The sequence below is a fragment of the Archocentrus centrarchus genome, chromosome 22 (genome assembly GCF_007364275.1).
Source record: "Archocentrus centrarchus isolate MPI-CPG fArcCen1 chromosome 22, fArcCen1, whole genome shotgun sequence".
NCBI classification, from domain to species: Eukaryota; Metazoa; Chordata; class Actinopteri; order Cichliformes; family Cichlidae; genus Archocentrus; species Archocentrus centrarchus.
The window spans coordinates 22576287-22598640 of NC_044367.1; the positions used below are offsets into that span (position 1 = coordinate 22576287).

At 39.9% G+C, this 22354-nt stretch overlaps 1 protein-coding gene across 5 annotated transcripts in view; it reads right to left on the reverse strand.

Annotated features, from left to right (window-relative positions):
* kif6 (kinesin family member 6) overlaps positions 1–21898 on the reverse strand; it is a 77912-nt gene extending 56014 nt beyond the window's left edge. For 4 of the 5 annotated variants that reach the window (XM_030719077.1, XM_030719080.1, XM_030719078.1 and 1 more), the window contains exons 1-6: positions 21739–21898; positions 17462–17571; positions 14054–14128; positions 7610–7757; positions 7331–7440; positions 4986–5115 (exon numbers count right to left, since the gene is read on the reverse strand). In XM_030719077.1, the coding sequence (XP_030574937.1) occupies positions 4986–5115; positions 7331–7440; positions 7610–7757; positions 14054–14128; positions 17462–17571; positions 21739–21798 (633 nt within the window). In that variant the 5' untranslated portion in view covers positions 21799–21898. The remainder of the gene's footprint in view (positions 1–4985; positions 5116–7330; positions 7441–7609; positions 7758–14053; positions 14129–17461; positions 17572–21738) is intronic. The other variant, XM_030719079.1, reaches the window with a different exon arrangement.
* Positions 21899–22354: the final 456 nt, after the last annotated feature.

The window sequence follows — 22354 nt, forward strand, 5'->3', positions numbered from 1 at the left end:
AACTGGAGAAGGGGAACGTAGCAGCAAGAAAGAAGAAAAGAACAGAGCAGGCATAAATGATAGCAGGGATGATATTAAGTCAGAAACAACATGAATAGGAGAAGCTGGTGCAAGGAGGGCTTGCAGATGCACATCAATTGCAAGCAGGGTAAAGCAGTTTAAATATAGACAGTATAAATACTGGCATGACCTGTCCAGGGTGTACCCTGCCTTTTGCCCTGTGGCAGCTTGGATGTGCTTCAGCCCCCCCTCTGTGACCCTGAATTGGCTGAGTGGAAGAAAATGGATGGATGGCTGGATATATCAGCGTTTAGTCAGAAGTCCTCAGCATATAACTGTGCAGGTACACCGCAGACACCATGGATATAGATGGTCAGAAATTGTGTGTATGTCTACAGGGGAAATGAACCTTGTGGTAACTTCAGGACAAGTTATCTTCATTGGAATCATTTCCTTTATTCTGTTCTAAACTAACGACATGTTTATCTTACAAGGACCTCAGACTGGCCACACACAGTGGATCAGTAGAAAGTGGCAAGTGGTGCTACAAACTGCTGAACATTTACAGATTGCAGATCCAAATACTGAGAAGGAAGTTAAAATTTGGTCCATCTGCTACGCACCCAACTCACCCCAATAAGTTCAAGAGGAAATCTGAGTGTACTGTAGAAAGAGGGCAGAGGCCCAGGTCCCATATCCTTGTGATGACAACAAAACAGAGAAATGAGAGGAAACCTTTCCTGGTGAAGTTAAAGGAAGTACGAGGAGTTCAAAAGGTATATATTTTTTTTATTCCTGTCCAATAAAGCTGTGGAGGGGACTGACAATTCTCAAAGTGAGTGAGCTCACTGTCTGCTGAGTGCAGTGTGATCAGATGTGTCATCCATTATCCACATGGCTAAGAACAACAGAAGAAAGAAGGCATTGCTTTCGCTTTATTGGAAATCTGCATGGAGCAAGGACTTCGGGGCTGATTCTGGCAGAGATAATTTGACCGTGTGGATGGTTCTTTGTTTGCTTCAGGCTCAAGAGAAACCTTCCTGTGAAGAAGTCCCAAAGAGGACAAGTCAACAAAAGTCTGTATGTGGGTGGACAGTGGTGGGGTTTCCCGGATGGATGGTGCAACCCTTTAAAAGTTTTATAATGAAACGTCCCAGAATGTGTTTCCACTGAAATATCCCTGATGGTTTCACAGCAATGAACACAGGGAGTGAATCCACCAAGCAGATGCAAAACAAATGCAATACTTTTCAGGGTCAGGGCTTTGACAGTGGGGGGTGGGGCCACGGTGGTCAATAACAAAGATATTACCACATACACAGATATTTTCTGTATTTTCAGCACCAGGACTGCTGGTTCATTATTATATACGCTGTATAGACAAAAACTATTTGGCCACACCTCTTAATCACTGAATTCAGGTGTTTTCAGTCCCAGTGCCAGAGATGTATAAAATCAAGTGCCTAGCCATGCAGTCTGCTTTTACAAACATTTGTGAAACAATGGGTCATTCTAAAGAGCTCAATGAATTCAAGCATGGCACTGTAATGGGACGCCACCTCTACAACAAGTCAGCTTGTGAAATTCCTCAATCGGGCCAAAAGCAACACATTTAGCCACATGTTCTTGAATTGGTGGCTGTCTGAGTGGTGTCGAAAAACGATGTGGGCTTTATAGATAATTGGGAACGCTTCTGGGGAAAACCTGGTCTTTTTAGGAGAGACGGCATCCATCCCACTTTGGATGGAGCAGCTCTCATTTCTAGAAATCTGGCTGAATTTATTAACCCTCCTAAAACCTGACTACCCAGGGTTGAGACCAGGAAGCAGAGTTGCAGTCTTACACGCCTCTCTGCAGCTCCTCTCCTCCTGCCATCCCCCCAAACCCCATCCCCATAGAGACGGTGCCTGCTCCCAGACCACCAAAAAACAAACAAAAAATCAACAAAAAATGATTTAAACTTAAAAATTCAAAAGAAGCCTATCCCAACTGTCATAGGGCAAGAGGCAGGGTACACCCTGTACAGGTCGCCAGCCTGTTGCAGGGCTAACACATTGATACAGACAACCATTCACACTCACATTCACACCTATGGGCAATTTAGAATCACCAATTAACCTAACCCCAGTAACTGCATGTCTTTGGACTGTGAGGGGAAACCGGAGTACCCGGAGCAAACCCACGCAGACATGGGGAGAACATGCAAACTCAACACAGTGGAGTCTGCAACAAGTCCCTAGAAGCAGAAACCCGGGTGGCTTAGTGGTGAAGCCAGTGACCACATACATATGCCGCGTTACGGTGTGGGCAGCACAGGTTAGAGTCCCAGCCTGTTGCCAGTTTGCCCGCGTGTCCTCCCCCCCTCCATTTCCTGTCCTGTTTATCTACTGTGGATAAAAGCCGCCGTGACCAAAAATGGGCAGGGGGGGGGGGGGGTTCTATGCTAGGAACAATTTTATTTACATTATACATGCTTCCCTTAGGCAGTATTATTAGAAAGCATTGCATATATTTTCATTGCTATGCAGATGATACCCAGCTTTTTCTAGCCATGAAGCCAGATGATGCACATCAATTAGTTATACTGCAGGAATGTGTTAAAGACATAAAGGCCTGGATGCCTGGATGCCATAAAAGCCTCTAATTTCCTGCTTCTAAATTCAGATAAAACTGAAGTTCTTGTACTTGGCACCACAAATCTTAGAAACATGGTGTCAAACCAGATACTTACTCTGGATGGCATTACTTTGGCCTCCAGTAACACTGTGAGAAATCTTGGAATCATTTTTGACCAGGATTTGTTCTTCAATGCACATATTCAACAAATATGCAGGACCGCTTTTTTGCATTTGCGCAATATTTCTAAAGTTAGAAACATCCTGTCTCAGAGGGAAAAGCTAATTCACGCATTTATTACTTCTAGGCTGGACTATTGTAATTCATTATTATCAGGCTGTCCTAAAAGCTCCCTGAAAAGCCTTCAGCTATTTCTCCCACATTGACTTCTCTTCATTGGCTCCCTGTTAAATTCAGAACAGACTTTGAAATTCTTCTTCTCACATACAAGGTCTTGAATAATCAGGCCCCATCTTATCTTGAAGACCTCATAGTACTGTATCACCCCTATAGAGCACTTCACTCTCAGACTCTTACTTGTAGGTCCTAGGGTATTTAAGAGTAGAATGGGAGGCAGAGGCTTCAGCTTTCTTTCCCCTCTTCTGTGGAACCAGCTCCTAGTTTGGATTTGGGACACAGACACCCTCTCTATTTATAAGATTAGGTTTAAAACTTTCCTTTTTGATAAAGCTTATAGTAAGGGTTGGATCAGGTGACCCCTGAACCATCCCTTAATTATGCTGTAATAGGCCTAGGCTGCTGGGGGGGGTTCCCATGATGCTCTGTGTTTCTTTTCATTCACCTCTTTCTACTGTATTTATACCCCACTCTGCATTTAATCACTAGTTATTATTAATCTCTGGCTCTTTTCCTCAGTGTGCCTTTTGTCGCGTCTCTCTCCCCTCAGCCCCAACCAGTCGCAGCAGATGGCTGGTCCTCCCTGAGCCTGGTTCTGCTGGAGGTTTCTTCCTGTTAAAAGGGAGTTTTTCCTTCCCACTGTCGCCAACTGCTTGCTCATAGGGGTTGTTTGGACTGTTGGGTTTTCTCTGTAATTATTGTAGGGTCTTTACCTTACAATATAAAGTGCCTTAAAGTGACCATTTGTTGTGATTTAGTGCTATATAAATAAAATTGAATTGAATTGAAAATGAATTGAATTCGATATTCATTCTAACTGACAGATCGAAAACCTTTCGTATTTTTTCCCCCAAAAAATTTTCTTCAAAATATAGGGTTAGGGTTACCACTTATGATGACTTAGACCTCAGAGGGTTAGAGTCTTTAAAATGTCATTTAGCTGATGCTAAAATTTGCTTCTGGAAAATTTCCTCACCCTCAGTAAATATAAAACTGAAACTTTGGTTATTATGTGATTGCCCCACCCACATTAATGTAACCTCTGCTGAATTTGTCTCATCTGAGATCCATTATCCAGTCCATCTTATTACACAGACTCCCATGTTTATCCTTAGCAGTTGCTATTGTTATTGATGAGCAGATAGTCTTATTCTCATCGTAATCAAGTGGTCTCCAGGCTAGTTTGCAGGCCTTGTATTTTTCTAGTTTTGTTTTGTTTTTGTCTCCCTTGTTGTCCTTGTTGCAGAACCTTTTCCTTGTTTAGTGGGCCTTGAGTTTTTGCCTGTCCTGACTTCTATTCTTCCTGCTTCATGTGTTATATTCCTGTCTGGACAAGGCTCACTAGAATGGTATCATTTCATATTTCCCCTCATATTGCGGTATTTAAGTGAAACACTACTTTTTACACATTACAAAGTTCCAGAAACTCCAGCTTAGATCCTAAAACATCTACCATATTTTTCACATTGGTTTTGTTTCACAATAGTATCACAGCCACAACAGAAAATGACTTCAACAATCTCATCAAGAATAAAATGTGTCTGATTGAAATCTGATTACCCTGTTCACTTTTACTGTCTGCCATTTACTTACAAACTAGAAACACAAGTAAAGGAGGTGAGATCAGCCTTTTGTGCCAAACCTAAGGTTGCAAAGCAAAAGCTGACCCACCGCATGTCTCAGCAGCGTGGGGAGTCTGGGCGTCTGAATGTGGGAAAAAACAACGCCACAACATAAACATAAATTACAGAGAGAATGCTTGGTTTTACTGGGGAAAAAACATGGTAAAAAGGACCACAGGGGACCAAAATAATATTTTAGATGGGTCTTAAGGTAGCTTTTAGAAAGCATATTGCATTTGTGGACAAAAAAAAAAAAATCCCTTTATGGCACTTACCCTGGGAGTGGTTTGTGGTATTTTTGCATACTGCTTACAACCCTAATTCTTAACACTGCGTTCATAGCATGTAAATTAAAAAGCAGAAGACTTTATTTCCTTTTTGTGTTCTTACTTCTGCAATCATACGATTGGTGTCTCCCAGGAAGAGTAGATTCAGAGCCTCCTCCTCACTCACTGACTGCTGCAGAGACAGGTTCCTTAGATGGATGTTTTGGTCTTGATCCTCCATGATCATTACTTTTCTGAGAAAAGAAAAAAAAAACTTTGTCAGTGGAAATTAAGAAAGACAAAAAAAAAAAACAAAACAAACCAAAACAAAAAAACAGTCAAAACCCAAATCATTCCAAGCTGAAGCAATTACAAAAATCTGAGTTATGTCATCCATTTCCCTCTCTTTTCCCAGGCGTTGCTCAGCTCTGAATCCAAACCACACATGCATGTCAGTGTGGGTTGTAACCCGGTTTGTGCTTTATCTATCTGGGGGATCATGACTTGATAACAGACAGGGCTTGCTTTTAAAAACAAACAGGTGATTGGTTCTTGCCCACATCAGGCACCCTTTGAAACACGGTGCTCTAAAGCAACCCCTGTGATCTCACCACATTATTTCCATCCCGCCACAGGGGCTGTGACATTATGGCTACTAGATTGACATGTCAAAGAGGGTGGAATGACTCTAGAACACATGCAGATAATTATGCTAACATGTGTAGGCAATTGAGGTGGTTTGATAAAACAGAATTAATCTTAATGTGATTAAAAGCTGTGGCCTGGCAGGGTTATTTTCCTAAACAGCCACGCCAACCCGAAATATAAATGTTTATTGTATTTTTACAAAAACCGAGAATGGATTAAGGTAATTTGCAGACTTCTGGCATTGTGAGGGAGGAAAGCTGAGTATGTGATGGAAATAATAAATAAAGAATAGAACGGAGTACTGTAAGCAGTGAAAGAGACAAATCAGTCAGTGCCACAGCTTCTCCTTGAATCAGCAAGTGTGGCCAGAGCACGGTTAACGACGGGCACTATTTCCAGAAGACTGTGATTTGTGGGTATCTAAACCTTGAGCTGGATCCTCTGTGAAAGGAGAGGAGAAAGCTAAATGGAGCTGGTACATGAAAATACGGGACAACACTCTCAAAAAGAGAGGTACAGTAAAGGTCCATGGTACAGTCCACAGGTACAGTCTACGAGAACCAAAAAAGAGCATATAGGAACATATTTTCCCTGTTTCTTCAAGATTTTAAGGTGTAAAAGCAGAAGACTGTGTTAGGCCAAACACATTAATTTAAACATAATAATTTAACTCTAAGATTAAGGTTTAAAGTGACATGAACAGCATTTAATATACTCTGACAACTATCATTCTTTGTCTTGTAAAGTTAGGTTTATAATTTGTTCAACAAAGAGACAATTTTGTAATTTTCCCTCTGTACACCACCACAGCGGACTTTAAATCAAACAATCAATATGTGATTGAAGTGCAGACTTTCAGCTACCTGAGCACTCAAAGCACTCAATGCAACAGGTGTCATTCACATTCATACAAGCACTTTTTTTTCTGTGTCTAAGTGCTTTCTATCTAATATCTACACACATTCACACTCCAACAAACACGTCGGGAGCAACTTGGGGTCCAGTATCTTGCCCGAGCACACTTTGGCATGCAGAACATGGAGCAGCCAGGGATAAAACCACCAACCTGCTCTACCTCCTAGTCTTTACTGGGTTATTGGGTTCCTAAGAAGGTACAACCCCAGTGAGAAGTACCACTAAAGGTACAATAAAGTACTTTTTTTTCAGACAGTGAAAATGATGCACCAACAAAATGTCATGCCTGAAAATCCTGCTTTAAGATGAATATAAATATTGTGTGTGACTCAAAACAGGCAAAACAAAGAAATACACAGACTAGCATCTAGACAGATGGAAATTATAATTACAAAGAAAGATGGACACAAACTTTAAAAAGAGCAGCAGGATGAAAAAGGATGAAGAGAGAGAAAGTGAGGCAGTTACAAACAGGAACAGGGCACTCAGGGAAGCAACAAAAGAGCCGAGGAAACACTATGAACAAGAGGCAGATGGGCAAAAAGAAAAAGACCGGCTGCAGCAACCGGCTTTGAAAAACAAGTTCTACACATGACCCTCTTGCTCTCCTGCAGCCTGCCACCAGGTTGACCACATCCGTTGCTGTCCCACAGTCTCATTATGTCAGCTGGCAGTTCATAGTGGGCTGGTAAACACTAGAGTCTCCATATTTCACCACACAATAACTGTGAGCCAGGCTGAGGTGGCCGACACCGCAAGTGTTTAGGAGGATAACGAACCTGGTGGTTAGTGGACTTCACAACTTTAAAATAAATGTATTTATCATGAAATTAAAGGTAAAATACACAGTGTGTGATCCTAGTTGCTGGCATGTGCAACAGTTTAAAAATGAAAAACATCACTGACGGTAGATCCTCCAGGCGAGATGCTTCATGTCGGGAATCCAGAAGATCATATCCCATCTCATTGTAGATCTCCAGGTAGGAGATGTGTGTGGTATAAACCATGCTGCTGTCCTATGGAGCAATAATATATCATGTAAAATTTAAATTTACATATTTTTGACACTTGAAAGAAGCAAATATTTATAAGAAAATACTTTTAGGTGCTTTGCAGGGAAAAAGTGATTGTTATAGTCTGTACATATCAGCTGAAAAACAGGGAGATGAATAACAGCTTGCTAACCTGGCTGAAGCGTTCATACAGGTAGGAAAGGGTGCGAGGAATAATCCCACGATCACTGTACCTCTCAGCCCCTCCTGTGATGGTAAAGGTCTTCCCGCTGCCCGTCTGGCCATATGCAAATATGGTGCCATTATAGCCAGCCAACACACTGCAAAGAAACACAGATCATTAGCACCGTTCCAGCAAATAATCCAAGATACAACAACTGTGACAACTGTGACGAAGGTTTACATTTACAGAAAGTTGCCTAAAACAACTTGTTTCAGGCAAAGGGTGAACTGAAAGGCCAAGTGTAAGATAAATAAGGATTATTTTAACTGTGAATCACGTAAAGCTGCTTTAGTAGAGTCTAGGCTGAATGAGCAGAATAGCGGCACTTTTAAGTCTGAAAATAAGCAACCAAACAATAAAGTTGGAGAGAAAGAGATCGTTAGCATTCCTTTTTAACCTTTTTAACCTCAAAACCCACTTATGTTGCCAATGACCAATTTAGAATTAGCGTTTTACTTGTTTATTTAGCCACATGCTAAACAAGCACATTCTAACCTTACAAATGAAGCCTCATACATTTGTTACCATACATGCCATACCATACAGTTATGTTCTTAGCTTTTCCCTTTGGTTTATACCAAATAGGCTATCATTATGTAAAACAAGGTTGATGTTAACCTACACGTCCACTAAATGGATCACCAACCAGCTAAGAGGTTAATCAGCCTTAGTGGCACAAACTCTTTTATTTAAAAAAAAAACTGTCGCTTAGCCGAATCTCCAATTTAAAAAGTTTAAATGTTCTTTTACTAATTAGTTAGTGGTGACATGTCCTAAAAAGAAATTATGTTAGCGCCCCTAAACCATTACTGTAGGATCTAAAGGACATCAAAGCATGGATGGCCTTAAATTTTTTCACATTTCAATGAAAGTAAAACTGAGGTCATCTAGTGGTCCCACCGTAACCAACCCATGTGTCAAACTGGACTGTGATTTTAAACTAGATGAGCAGAAATATTCTGTTGTTAATGGTAGTTTTTACCAGTTGAGGCTTTTATCCAAGGCCAAATCTGCTTTATATTGAATGTGTTATTCATAATTTTAATCACAACACGTCTGAACTGCTGTAATGCCCTTCATGTTGGCCTTAGCAACGCTTCATTTGCTTGCAATTGGTCCAAAATACTGCTGCTCGTCTTTTAACAGGTACTCGCAAACGTGAGTACATTTCCCTCCATCCTGGCTTACCTCCACAGGCTACCTGTTCAATTTAGGGTCCACTGTTTTTATAACTTTTAATGGAAATTGTAAGCTGCTGACTCCATACAACCCCTGGAGGTCACTGAGATCAGTGGACCAGCTGCTCCTGGTAGTCCTAAAAACTTGACTGAAAACCAGAGTCAATCAAGCTTTTTCAGCTACAGTCCCTGAACTTTGGAATCATCTCGCTATCCGTGTTAGATTATCTGTTTTTACAATATGTCCTAAAACTCATTTTTACTCCTTGGCTTTTAACTCAGAATGAGAGTGGTATCTTATTACCAAGTTTTTATTATTGTTTTTATTGTTTTGATGCATGATGATCTGGTGCTTTGTACAATACTTTGCCAAAACTCTGTAGTGTTTAAAAAGTGCTATACAAATAAAACTGGACTGGACTACACTGCTCTACATGTCACCAACTTTTGCTCATATGCCTCCAATGACATCACCATTTAAAACCGAAAGAGACCGTCAACTGGATTCCTTAGCAAACACCAGAGGTCTTTGTTAATTGAATGTGACACTTTAAATCCACAGGAACGGATGGCGACGGCGAGCAGAGAACTGCGATGGCGACAGATATCTGCCGGTGAAGGAGGAATGTCTCGGAGTGACAGAAAGAGCCCGAAACCACTCAGCTGTAGCAGTTCCGGTTAATTTTTGGTTTGGCACAGAAATGCCCTTCTGCACGTGCTCAGGGCCACGGAAACCAATGGTTTCCAGTTATGTCTGAATGAAATTAACTTCTAAAAATGATGGCGCTCACATAAGACACGATTTATAGGCAAAACACACTTTGTGTCTTCTTGGAAATAAACCAGCTAGTAATGGTAAAATGACAGAGGGGCCTCTGACACGTGAGCTTGGATCAAAGGTGTGGGTACGCTGTGTGCTCCTGACTCTGCCAATAGTTAGGAAAAAGGATATCTTTACACTATATTTTTTGAGATGAATTATAAACTACCTAAGGTTCTCACTTATTGTAATAGTGTAGGCGAGCCAGGTTTTGGGCAGCATGTGGGTTTTCTTTCCCTGTGTTCCACACCCTGTATGAAAAGGGCGAGGGAAAAAACTGAATGTCAGTTTATATAAAACACTGGGTCCACTTATGAGAATGGTGGTTGGTTGGTTGGTCAGCCATCGGGCGTACATTTAATCTACTGTGAGTCATGGAAGTGATTGGCAGCCGAGAGAAAAGACACAGGCTCAGTGTTTAGCTTAATGTCAGTACTAATGATGCGGCCTGGGCCCTGCCACTGAGGCTTGGGTGTTTTCCAATGCTTGTTCCTGTTTACACCTCAGCTTTCCTGGAGATTGGAGGCTGATCGTTCAAAAGATCCTTGTTTTTTCTGTTGTTTGAATGAGAAGCTGTGAGTCCAGCCACTTTAGATATCACGGTGTGAGGATAAAACTGAGCAGACCCCTGTTTTTTTCCTTTTTCTTTGAACTTCAGCAGCAGGTTTCACAGCCTTATGAAATGGATAACAGTCCAGATAGAGGGTTTGACATGCCAGCCCGACATCATTTCACTGGCTCTTTTCTTTGTGGAGCTATTAATGCTGGTTTGTTTTTAAACTACTGTGCTGGAGTTGAAATAACTGGTTCCAGTTACACCACAGCACAGACACTGACTTGAGCGCAAGTAAACGAGTTAGAGCGTTTGGCTAAACTTGAAGTGAGCCAAGTATGACAGAGTACCAACCAAAACAGCAACCTGACAGTTACTGCTAGCTGAGATGATAGGTGGCCGAGTTTTAGTACAGTACAGCGATTCCTGAATAAAACTGAAGAAGTCCAAATGAGTTTCTGTTTGAGCTGCAGTTCTTCTGCAACTATAACTTCTGTTCATATTAACATATTTACCACCACAACAACAGGTCACAGAGAAGACTGGATCCCAACTCCTCATTAAGGGTACAGAGGAGGTTATTGAATGTCATCTTTATGGGGAAAAATGTTAAATATTGTCAAATATTTTAACAATGACTTTCACCTTCATTAAACATTTACCAGCTAATTATTCCATTAAACTTAGTGATCAGTTTCACCTGTTTATCCCTTATGTTTAGCTAATATTTTGTTTGTACTACTTCAGTCATGGTAAAAAAAAAAACAAAAACACCCTCTTTCAATTCCAAGGTTTTATCAAGACATAAAAAAAAGATCTGCTCCTTAGCAGGTTCATCAGCTGAATGCACAATCCTCTCAGCACTGTCTGCAGCACCTGTAGCAGCGTAATGTAACAGCTAAAGCAGTGTCTTCATGTTAACTGCTACATTAAGTTGCTATGTTTCACTGATAGTTATTAAACAAAGTTCTTACTGTCTTCCTTTTTTAATATACATCTATAGATAGATAGATAGACAGACAGATAGACAGACAGACAGATACTTTATTGATCCTGAAGGAAATTAGGGCATCCAGCAGCTAAATATGTACTATAAATAGAATCCAAACAGTGGAGGTAAAAAAAATGAAATTGCAGTTCTAGTTCTCTACTGTACCGATTCAATCAAGTTGTGTTACCAACAGCTGTTGAGTGGCGACATTTGCAAATGGCCTTTCTTGATATCAGATCAAATACTAAACAACTGAAAAAGCCAGGCTGTGACTGCATCTTTTAACTTGATTTTTCCCATATGCAAGAACACAGCGGAAACCGTTGAAAGGTTGCGTGGGGAGAGCAACCTAATAACCTGCGTGAGTCAGGTCAAATGCATCCACATCCTTAGTCAACCAATCCAGACATCTGACTGTGCTGTTTATATGTCTGCTAATGGCAAAGATAATTCAAAGCACTTGTGGGAGTCCATAAATAGCTCCTATTGTGATTAAGACAACTGATGGTATGAACTAAACTGAGCCAGGATGACAGAGTTTGACAAAGAGAGGGAGAATCTTGTTCACATAAAAATAACAACATAACTTACATTTGATGACAGGAAATTCCAAGTAAATTCCATCTTGTGTGCTGTTTGCTGTGTTGAATGTCAGTGTGGGCAGGGGGCAAAGCTCTATCAGACATAGTTTGTGTTTAAAGGCGTTTTAGAGAAATAAGAAGCTTCATTTTATCACTGAGATACAATTCTGCACTGTGGGAGATGATAAAATGGTATATAAAGTCAATAAATAGGGTTATTTCCTGAATATATGATCATTATTAAAATTAAAGCCTGATATCAGATAATCCCATTTTTTCTGTGTATTTATTTTTACTAACTTGTTCTATCTAGTTATTTTTCTTATCCTTAATGCTATAATTTATTTACTGATATTCTTTTTTTTAAACACTTTTTCATCAGAAGGGCACATATACATTTGCAGATAGGTAAAAGATAATCTAAAATTGACATATGTGACTTTAAGCACATACACTTTTAAATTACATGTACCAGTTAGACGAATATTCTGCTTTTCAGTTTCTGTGTGACGTGTACAGATCTGGTTCCTAATAAAATTTTTATTATTTTTTATAAAAAAAGCTAAAAAATATTCATATATTAAGTGTCTATTACTGCCGACCAAACTCCAAATTCTTATTGTGATCAGGTCTATGAAATTAAAATTTTACATTACTCTGCTCCAAATAGTTACCAATATATTGGTATTGGCATTTATAATGGCTGATAAATTAAAATTTATATTTTCATTAACCAGCCATTTCTTTTCATTAATTCATTAAATTAAACTGTGCAGCAGAGGATATTCTGCAACTTCCCTGTGGGCAAGAGGATCAGGCAAAGCATAAACGCATAATCCATTAATAGTTCTGACAATTAAACTGCATTGTCACTTTATCTCAGGACTCATAAAAAAAAAATACACGTAACAAATTTTAGGAAAATACGTTTATGTGTCGGAAAGAAAACAATATCGGCCAATATATCTGATTTTTAAATCACCAAATATCGGTAACGGTCTTAAATGGTCTCTACTCCGCTCTGCTACTTCAGCTTTATTTTTAAGAGGATATTAAAATGCATATTAACTTTGTCCACTACTTAAGGTAACGTTACTATAGGTTGTTACCAGGTATTCGATTCTAGTAACTTGGCTTCTAAAGCAGCATGAGCCTGAAATATGTAAATGATAATAAACACATTTACAAACAGCCCTTGGTCTATTAAATTGAATATTACTGATGAAATAATTAGCCCTGCTGATAAATAGATTGGTCTTATGAATGTAGTCTTCAACATTAGAGTTAAAACAAACCAGCTGCAGTCTACAGTAAAGCTCTGTATTGTGGCTTGAAAATGCTCTCACATTCATGATGGCACAGTGTGCCATCTTGCCTGCCAGCTCCATCCACTTAGTGGTTTAAGTATGTAAAGTGTGCCAAAAATCACAGACACCCTTCATTTACATCTTAAGTTGTACTGACTTCTTGTCAACAAGGCCGGCTGAAGCCTGTGTGGCCTCAGTGTGCAGAGAGGAGCACTGCAGACTACAGGTGGACAGTGATGGCTATGGTTTGAAAGTTATCTGTATACCTGTGTATGAGTATAATGACAACAAAGTTTACTTGGACATGATTTCAGACACACGACCAATTTCAGATATGCCAAGGTACAGCTGGCTAACTCCCCCCTTGTTGGCTATGACTGCAGAAAGTAAATATTATATATCACTTTGCTTTGTGCCATTAAATGATTAACACCTAGTCCATACTTGCCATTGTCAGGCCCGCAATTTAAGAATGGTTGAATCAATTAGCCAACCTTATTGTATTTTGCTATGCGAGATAGTAGCTTGAAAATTTTCTGTGCTAGCAGTCAAATTAGCGTTAGCTAAGATTGGTTAGAAAAAAGACAGTTCGAGGTTGGATTTGTTTTTTTTATTGTTGCTGTTTTGGTTGACATCGAAAGAAAAAAGTCCACAAATCCTTGGCCATAACTTGAGAACTACATGACAAATTTACATTATAGATGCATCTAGTAAAAATCTTGGATGAGTTCAAATCTTGGTGACCTTGACTGTAAAGGTAAAGGCCAGAAGTCAAGTTTTCTGAAAATCTTGTCAACGGAATATATCGAGAATGATCTCCCCAAGGATGATCAAATTGTTTAGGTGGATCCATTGTTTAGGTTATTTTACAGTTTGTAAATAACATGGCAATAAAACCATTTTTACATTTATAAAAAATTACCTAAAATATGCTTAAACATGCCAGGTCCACTCAGTGTTTACCTGTCTGCAACTGGTTTGGCGATGTTTTCAAATATTTCTTCTTGTTTGATGACCTGATCAAACACTTTCTGGAACCTGGAAAAAAGCGAGAGGGGAAAAATTGTGCTACCACCACAATACAGTTGGCAAAACGGAAAATTAATCCACTGTTTAACCCAGACTCAAACATATACAGTGGTGTGAAAAAGTATTTACCCCCTTCCTGGTGTCTTAGTTTTTTTGAATACTTGTCACACTTATTAAACCAATTAGGATTAAACCAATTTTAATATTAGAAAAAGATAACCCAAGTAAAGACAAAATGCAGTATTTAAATAACGATTTCTTTGTGGAAAAGTAATTGCCGCCTTTGATAAATAATTAACTGTGATTAACCACATTTTTAGAAAGTTGAGTTCAAAGTCACTAGCCACACACAGACCTGATTACTGTCAGACCTATTGAATCAAGAAATCACTTAAATAGAACCTGTCTGACAAAGTGAAGGAGGCTAAAAGATCTCAAAAAAGAAACAGATCATGCCACGATCTAAAGAATCAGAGGAGAAACAAAGTCATTGACATCTATCTCTCTGAAAGGGTTACAAATCATTTTCCAAGGTTTTGAGACTCCAAAGAAACACAGTGATGACCATTATCCACAAATGGAGAAAACTTGGAACAGTGGTGAACCTTCCCAGGAGTGGCTGACCTACAAAAATTGCTCCAAGAGAGCATCGATGACTCATCCAGGAGGTCACAAAAGAACCCAGAACAACATCTAAAGAACAGGCCTCATTTTCCTCAGTAAAGGTCAGAGGTCAATAAGAAAGAGACTGGGCAAAAATGTCATCCATGGGACAGTTCCAAGGAGAAAATCACTGTTGACCAAAAAGAACAAAAAAGGCTTGTCTCACATTTGCCAGAAAACATCTTGATTATCCCCAAGACTTTTTGGGGAAAATATTCTGTGCACTGACGAGACAAAAGTCGAACTTTTTGGAAAGTTTGTGTATTGTTACATCTGCCATAAAATTAACACTACATTTCATAAAAAGAACCTCATATTAACAGTCAAACATGGTGGCAGTAGTGTAATGGTCTGGGGCTGCTTTGCTGCCTCAGGACCTGACCGACTTTTGTAACTGATGGATGGATGAATTCCGCTCTCTACCAGAAAATCCAGAGGGAGAATGTCCGGCCATCAGTTCACGCCTTGAAGCTCAAGCAGTCTGGGGATATGCAGCAGGATAATGATCCGAAACGCACCAGCAAGTCCACCTTTGAATGGCTCAAAAACAACAAAATGAAGATTTTGGAGTGACCTAGTCAAAGTCTGGACTTAAATCCAACTGAAATGTTTGGCATGACCTTAAATAAGTTGTACATACTTAAAAACCCTCCAATGTGGCTGAATTAAAACAATTCTGCAGAGAAGAATGGCCCAAAATTCCTCCACAGCGATATGAATGCATCGTTGTCAGTTATTGCAAATGCTTGACTGCAGTTCTTGCTGCCAAGGGTGGCAGAACCAGTTATTTAGTTTTTTAGGGTTCAGGGGCAACCATTTTTTCCCACAGGGCCAGATCGGTTTTGGTAGCATTTTTCCCTTAATTTTGTATTTGGGTTTCTTTTGTCTAATATTAAAATTTGTTTGACCTGAAACACATAAGTGTGAGAAATATGCAAAAATGAAGAAACCAAGAAAAAGGCAAGGATTTTTTTCATAGCACTGTATATGTTGTTGGTTTATCTGGGCTAATTTACCCACAGCAGAACTGAATAAGCACAAAAAGCAACAAGAATTTAATTTCCCGAGTGGAAGAGGAGTTTGGTCATTCTGTTTTCTAAAGCAGTCACAGCCCGTCATGTTTCAGCCCACAGAAAGATGAGAGAGATGAGGCGAGGAATCCGCCCAGGAAGATTGTTAAATGTGGAAATTTTATTTCTATAAGGGCACAAGGGAACCTCCACAAGCTATTATAAGACTGTGTGGTTTTCAAGGCTTCTCAGTGTCCACTGCTGTCTGACTACCTAACTGTGAATTTAGGGCTTGGAAGCGTGGCATGAGCCCTGCCCAGAGGGTATATAAGGCTGCAGCTTTCACTACCAGCATTAAACAGATGTTCTGGCTCTTCACTGACAGGACTGGGAGATGAATTATTCACAGGAAAAGTTCTTGTGCAACATTGAGAGCTTAAATTCTGTATGCTGGCTTTATTCACTATATTTTAACTTTTTTTTTCTTTTCTTTTTTCTTGGACATTTTTTATGTTATGCACTTACTTAAGATTGTAGCTGATTTTACTTTTATTACAGACACAACCACAAAGCAACCTCACTGGTTTAAAAATGAAGCCAGTGTGGACGTGACAAACACTGCAGGTCCTCTAGTGTCCACTTGAAGCCAATCTCCATAGACTCCCATGTTAAAATGCCCAACTTTACAGGAGAAAAACAATGGTTTTAGCCCCTATAGTTAATGCCCCCCTTTGTCACTATTACATGTGACTTGACTTAGGACCAACACTAAGATATACTACACTAGCTTGTGACCTCCTGAAGCTGTGTTTGTATCTCCTCCTAGTCTTGAACCAGGTATGTTTCACATGTAATGCAAATGGGTTAACCACTACACCATGGATCCACTTTTTAAAAAAATAACTCACTTGTTTATTAAAGCTTTAAGTTTGCATAATTAGGAGCTGACAGGTGGATATAGCCATAGACTTCCTATAAAAGATGGACATAGCTTTTGGTTCTAAAAAAGTGAAGCGTCTCAAACGTGCATTCTTTCTAATGTCCAACAGGGGGCAACTCCTCTGGTTGCAAAATATATTCCGGTCCACAGAGTCTGTGAAAAAAAGGTTTTGGTTGCATTTTTCTTTTTTTTCCTGTGACCTCAATAAACATTTCCTGATGGGTTCACTGATGACTTTACTTGCTAGCTTCAAGTCTCACTTTAATGCAGTTCTCTGACAAATAATCTGGCTTACAGTTTGGTCAGTTGTACTAACAGACTATTGAAGAAGTCTGTTTTGCTGAATGAAATTCTAGGATTTTACTTGGATGTTACTTATTAGCAGGTTTCTGTGTCTATGAATGCAGCGTGCAGCAAGGTAGCTAGCCTTAGCTGATAACTCACTTCTCTAAATACATACAGTCCAAAAAATCCAACATGATGACAGCCAGAACGCTAAAGTCAAAGCTTCAAAATATAAGTACACCAACATATTTGGATACACGGGACACACCAAACGACTGCATGCAGCCATATATGTTTATCTAATCACATCAATAAGCTATATAAATGAGCTTTTAGAATAAAAAGCAGATCAGATAATATTTTCAGGAAACAGATTATTTCTAAATTATTTAGAACCTATATAAACTGAACATCAATACCAGTTGAGCTGCAGCTCTCACACACCTGAACTTGTAGCATTCCCTCTTGTTGTTAACAAAGCCATCAGCCAGGTCTTTGGGCACGAAAAACTCCAGAGAGGCACCTGTCTGGTTCTCATTGTCCACAGAATACACCTGAGGAAGCCAGAGACAACAGCAGTCGGTTTGACAGCAGAGAAAGCCCTAAAGACTACTATCTAATACCACAGGACAATACAGATGGCTTATAAGCACAGGCAGCTAATTTACCAGCTCAGCAGCCACACAGGAATTCATGGTCTTCTATATGTTTCAGTGTACATGCTGTTATGGTATGTGGGGCCATACACACAGCCCAAGTTAAACACAAAGACAATATATCTTGTTAGGTCTAAAATATAAGTCTGGACATTTGTGGTTTGGGTATTGCAAGCCCCAAAAATGAAAGGATGGAGTTTATGGAGCTCATATCCTGTGGAAACAAATAGAACTGAACAAGCAATCATGATCAGTGCACAGTGTTGGCAAGCCCTGCAAATTCACCTCTGCTAACCTACGCCAAAGCCAAAGCTGCGCCTCAGGGGAGGGGAGGAAAAACTGCACAACGTTAAACCAATATAGAGCATTTAAAGTGAGGTCGGCTGGGTCACCCTGAACACTCCCACCCTTTGCTTTTCAGCTTCGACATATGTTCTGGCATATGTTTCCAATGGATACTGATGCAATTACAAGTCCCTGAGGTTTCAGGAATAAAAGATAAGACCAAAATGATTGGATTGTTTTTCACTGTCACCCCGCCTGCAGCACTGCCTCCTGCCCACCGCTGTTTCATGTCTTCCCATGTGCTGAACCTCAAAAAGCCCCAAGGAGGTAGCTGTTCCCATTTCACTGTGGGTGCCACAGAAACCCTTAAAGAAATGGGACTATTTGTTTCCACCAGCTGCTGTGCCCACATAATAAAACAGGCTTTTTGAAGATGAAATAACTTTTACCTGGAGTATTTCTGATCCAGAGTGATTATCAATTTCTATTTTTTTAATTAATTCATATTTTTATTTGGGGGGTTTGTTTTATATTAAGTTTAGTTTCGGTTAGTTTCCAGAGTGGGTTTGCTCATTTCAGTTTGTTTTTTTATTAGTTTCAATGTTGGTTTTACTGTGTTTTAATTGCTAATATATAGACGGTATTATCAGGGGCATATTATTCAGATGAGGTATTACACCATAAACACAGCATCTTTTAAAAATCAGCTGACTAGAAGTCATGAAGACATCCAAAGCTTCATCAGGCAGGTTGTGATCACAAATGTGGCCATATTTTTATGTTAATTAGTTTTATAAGTGCACATTAAATGTTTTAGTTTGTTTAGTTTTAATAACCTTGTTCTGGTGAGTTTTTTTTCCTGACAGCAGGTGAGTACACGTGTGTGCGCTTCACTGCAAAATAACTCCAAGTGAGCTGGCTGATTATACTGTTTGGCATGTTTCATCATGCTGAGTGTGATGCTGTTTGCAGAACAAAGGTTGTAAATGAGATGAGATTACATGATCACTTAAAATGACTTGAATTCAACAGCTTTTATATCTGTACAAGTTTTGGAGAAGGCATTCAACCGCATCCCTCCTGCACAGGATGTCAGCATCTGTGGTCTCAGGATCTCGTTTCAGCTTTCTGTGGATGATGTGGTTCTTTTGGCTTCAACGAGCACTGATCTCCAGCTTGCACTGGGGCAGTTTGCAGCCGAGTGTGAAGTGGCTGGGATGAGAATTGGCACCTTCAAATTCGAGCCATGGTTCTCAGCTGGAAAAGGGTGGAGTGCCCGCTTTAGGTTGGGAATGAGTTGTCAAGGATTTGTTCATGAGTGAAGGAAGGACAGAGCGGGAGATTGGACAGACGGATTGGTGCAGTGTCAGCAGTGACACTGTACTGGTCTGTTGTGGTAAAGAGAGTGAAAGTTGCGGATTTACGGATTACCCTACATTCCTACCCTCACCTATAGCCACGAGCTGTAAGTAGCGACCCAAAGTATGCGATCAAGGATACAAGTGGCAGAAATGAACTTCCTCTGAAGGCCCTCCGATCCGTACTTGAAACCTGATTTGCTCAACACTTTTGCAAAAACACCTGAATTTCTGTCACCTCTATGATTTTGAGGGAATTCTTTCTTGCCAATCTTGCATTAAAATTTTTGAACTATTGTTTCTTGGCATCTGTGCATTGCATTCACATCCATATCCTTACATAGAAAAGACCACTATATAACAAACTTTAGACATACAGACCGATCTTTTGTTTTATAAGTGTCAAAGGTTTTTGGGCTTTTATTGTGAAAGGCAGCACCAGGAAGAAGCCCTCTTGCACATGTTTAGAACAAATGGAGTTTCCAGCAGGGTTTGAGCTGCAACAGGCTCACAAGCTTCAGGCAGTTCAGTACCCTTTGCTGTGATCCTCAGGGACTTTCATCAGGGCACCACCTGGTACTGCATCTGCACCGGCAGGGACACTGAGGCCCTAGAGATGCTGGTGCACACGACACAGCACATCACTGAGTGCACAATGCCTGCACGCAACCTAGCTGAGCCTCAAGAAGTCACTGAGAGGCACAAAAGACTCAACTCATCCAAACAGCAGCCCGTTGTCCCCCCAGTGCCCTCCAGCAGGGGACTCAGGATCCATAAATCACAAGGCAGCGGAATGAGTTACGATTTTACCCACACGCCATGAGACTAGTGGATATATAACACAAACACACACACACACACACACACACACACACACACACACACACACACACACACACACACACACACACACACACACAGTGTAACCTAACCTCTGTGCACTACTGCCTTTCATAAAACATCCTATTTCGGGACAGAATAAAAAAACTTTTCCAGAGTCTTCTTTATCAGATTTGACTGGTGATTATTCCATGGAGCTCTGCAGAGCCATCCAGAGGGCCTAACTGGACCTTTTGGGTCTGCTGCAGCGCCAGCCAGAAAGTTAAAAGCATTTCTGGTTCTGAACAAGTTGTTTAAATTGTAAAAATATAAAAACCCTATTACTGTCATAGTTTAAAGTTTTTCTGCTTTGATCTGTAAATTGTAATGTGGAATTGTAGTTAAGACTGTTGTCTCACAGCAAGAAGGTCCTGGGTTCAAATCCACCATATGGCAAGTTTGTATGTTCTTCTCTCTGGATGCTCTGGCTTCCTCCCACAGTCAAAGACATGCAGTTAGTGGGCTTAGGTTAACTGGTGATTCTAAATTGCCCACAGGTGTGAATGGTTGTCTGTTTCTCTGTGTTAGCCTGCAACAGGCTGGCGACCTGCCCATTGTGTACCCTGTCTCCTTCACATTTCAGCACCAACACTCAAAATACAGTTTATGTGCTTGATTTGTCCACGGTGCACAGACCTGCTTGTAAGAGTTTTCTATTCCATTCTAAATATTTGAATTTCTTAAAGCCCAGCAGCCTCACAGGATATGTATCTCGTACCTCCATACGTATGCGTTTGCACACAACAATCGATTATTCCACACAGACAGGACTGGTCAGAACCTAAAGGTAAATCACCATCTATTTTTGTACATCTGGCTCAGGTGAGCTGTCACACAGAGATGCAGTTTTATTTTGAAATTATTTGTTCCATAGTTAAAACATATTTCTTATTTTACTTCAGTAAAGTAAAAACAAACTTGTTAATTTTTTTGTGGTTATTTTTTCAGTGTTATGTACCGTCTTTATCTTAAATATAGTGACCTCTAATTATTAGTATTTGAAGTCATGAAATACACAGCATCTCTACACTTTATCCAAATGAATAACATAAAGCTGGGAACCCTCATTATGGTTTCAGCTTTTCAGAGATCTCAGCGCAGGTTATTATGCAGTGGTTTTACTGGTCTGATCCACTCAAGATCAAACTGGGCTGAATGTGACTCATAAACGCAAGTGCATTTGACACTCATGGATTATAAGGTACTTTCCACATATATGATGATTTCTTTTTTCTTAGTATTTATTAAACTTACTTAGTCTGAGTATTTTCTTTGATTTCTTTTAGCTTGTCTGTTGTAAGAGTAACAACACTGAATTTAGTCGCTCAGCTGATCCAGTCCAGGCCTCTCAGACTCCTATGTTTCAGGTTCATTTGATCACTTACTGGACTCAGCAGCCACCAATACTAAAGGAACAACACATATTAATCTGTATATATGGCTAACTTAGTGGAAAAAGTGCCACGTGTATTAGATCACTTGTTTTTAAATAAAATATCTCCAGCATACAGAAGCCTGCTGTTTAGCACAGTGATCCACTTACCGCCACAGTTTTCTTTGTAGGTTTAATGCGGGCAAATATCTGAATCGTCTCTTTCACCATTGTTAAAATGAAGCTAAACTGGTTTGTTTTCCTTACAGCCAAGTAGCTCGCATTAGCATCACTGTCGCGCTGGCAGTTTTGTTGTAGCTGGTTGCTAGGCGACAGTGGTCCCTACCAAGATCGTCTATTGATGTGAAGATGCTCCCTCGAAGTAACTACAACGTGTCCACACGCCTTTCTTTTTCTTTCTTTCTTCCTTTGACAGAAAATTTAACAATAATAATAATGATAATATCTACATCAAATGCAACATATAACCCAAATTCATTTTAGCTACTGACACGCATTTCTTGTTTTAATGCATTTTGCAGACTGACAGTTATAATCATTATTGCTTAGAATCTATTAAAAGATGGAGTTGAATCAGCACATAATCTATAATCCAAGTCTTTCCAAATAGTCATACAGCATGTACAACCACAAAACAAAGAAACAGACGGCTAAGAATAGATGTCGCTGTTGTAGTGCAGAGTGTTACAGATGAATATATTAGAAGATGTAGTCAGAGGTAAAAAAAATAAACAGGGATTCATAGCTGTGCCATTTTGCACTGATG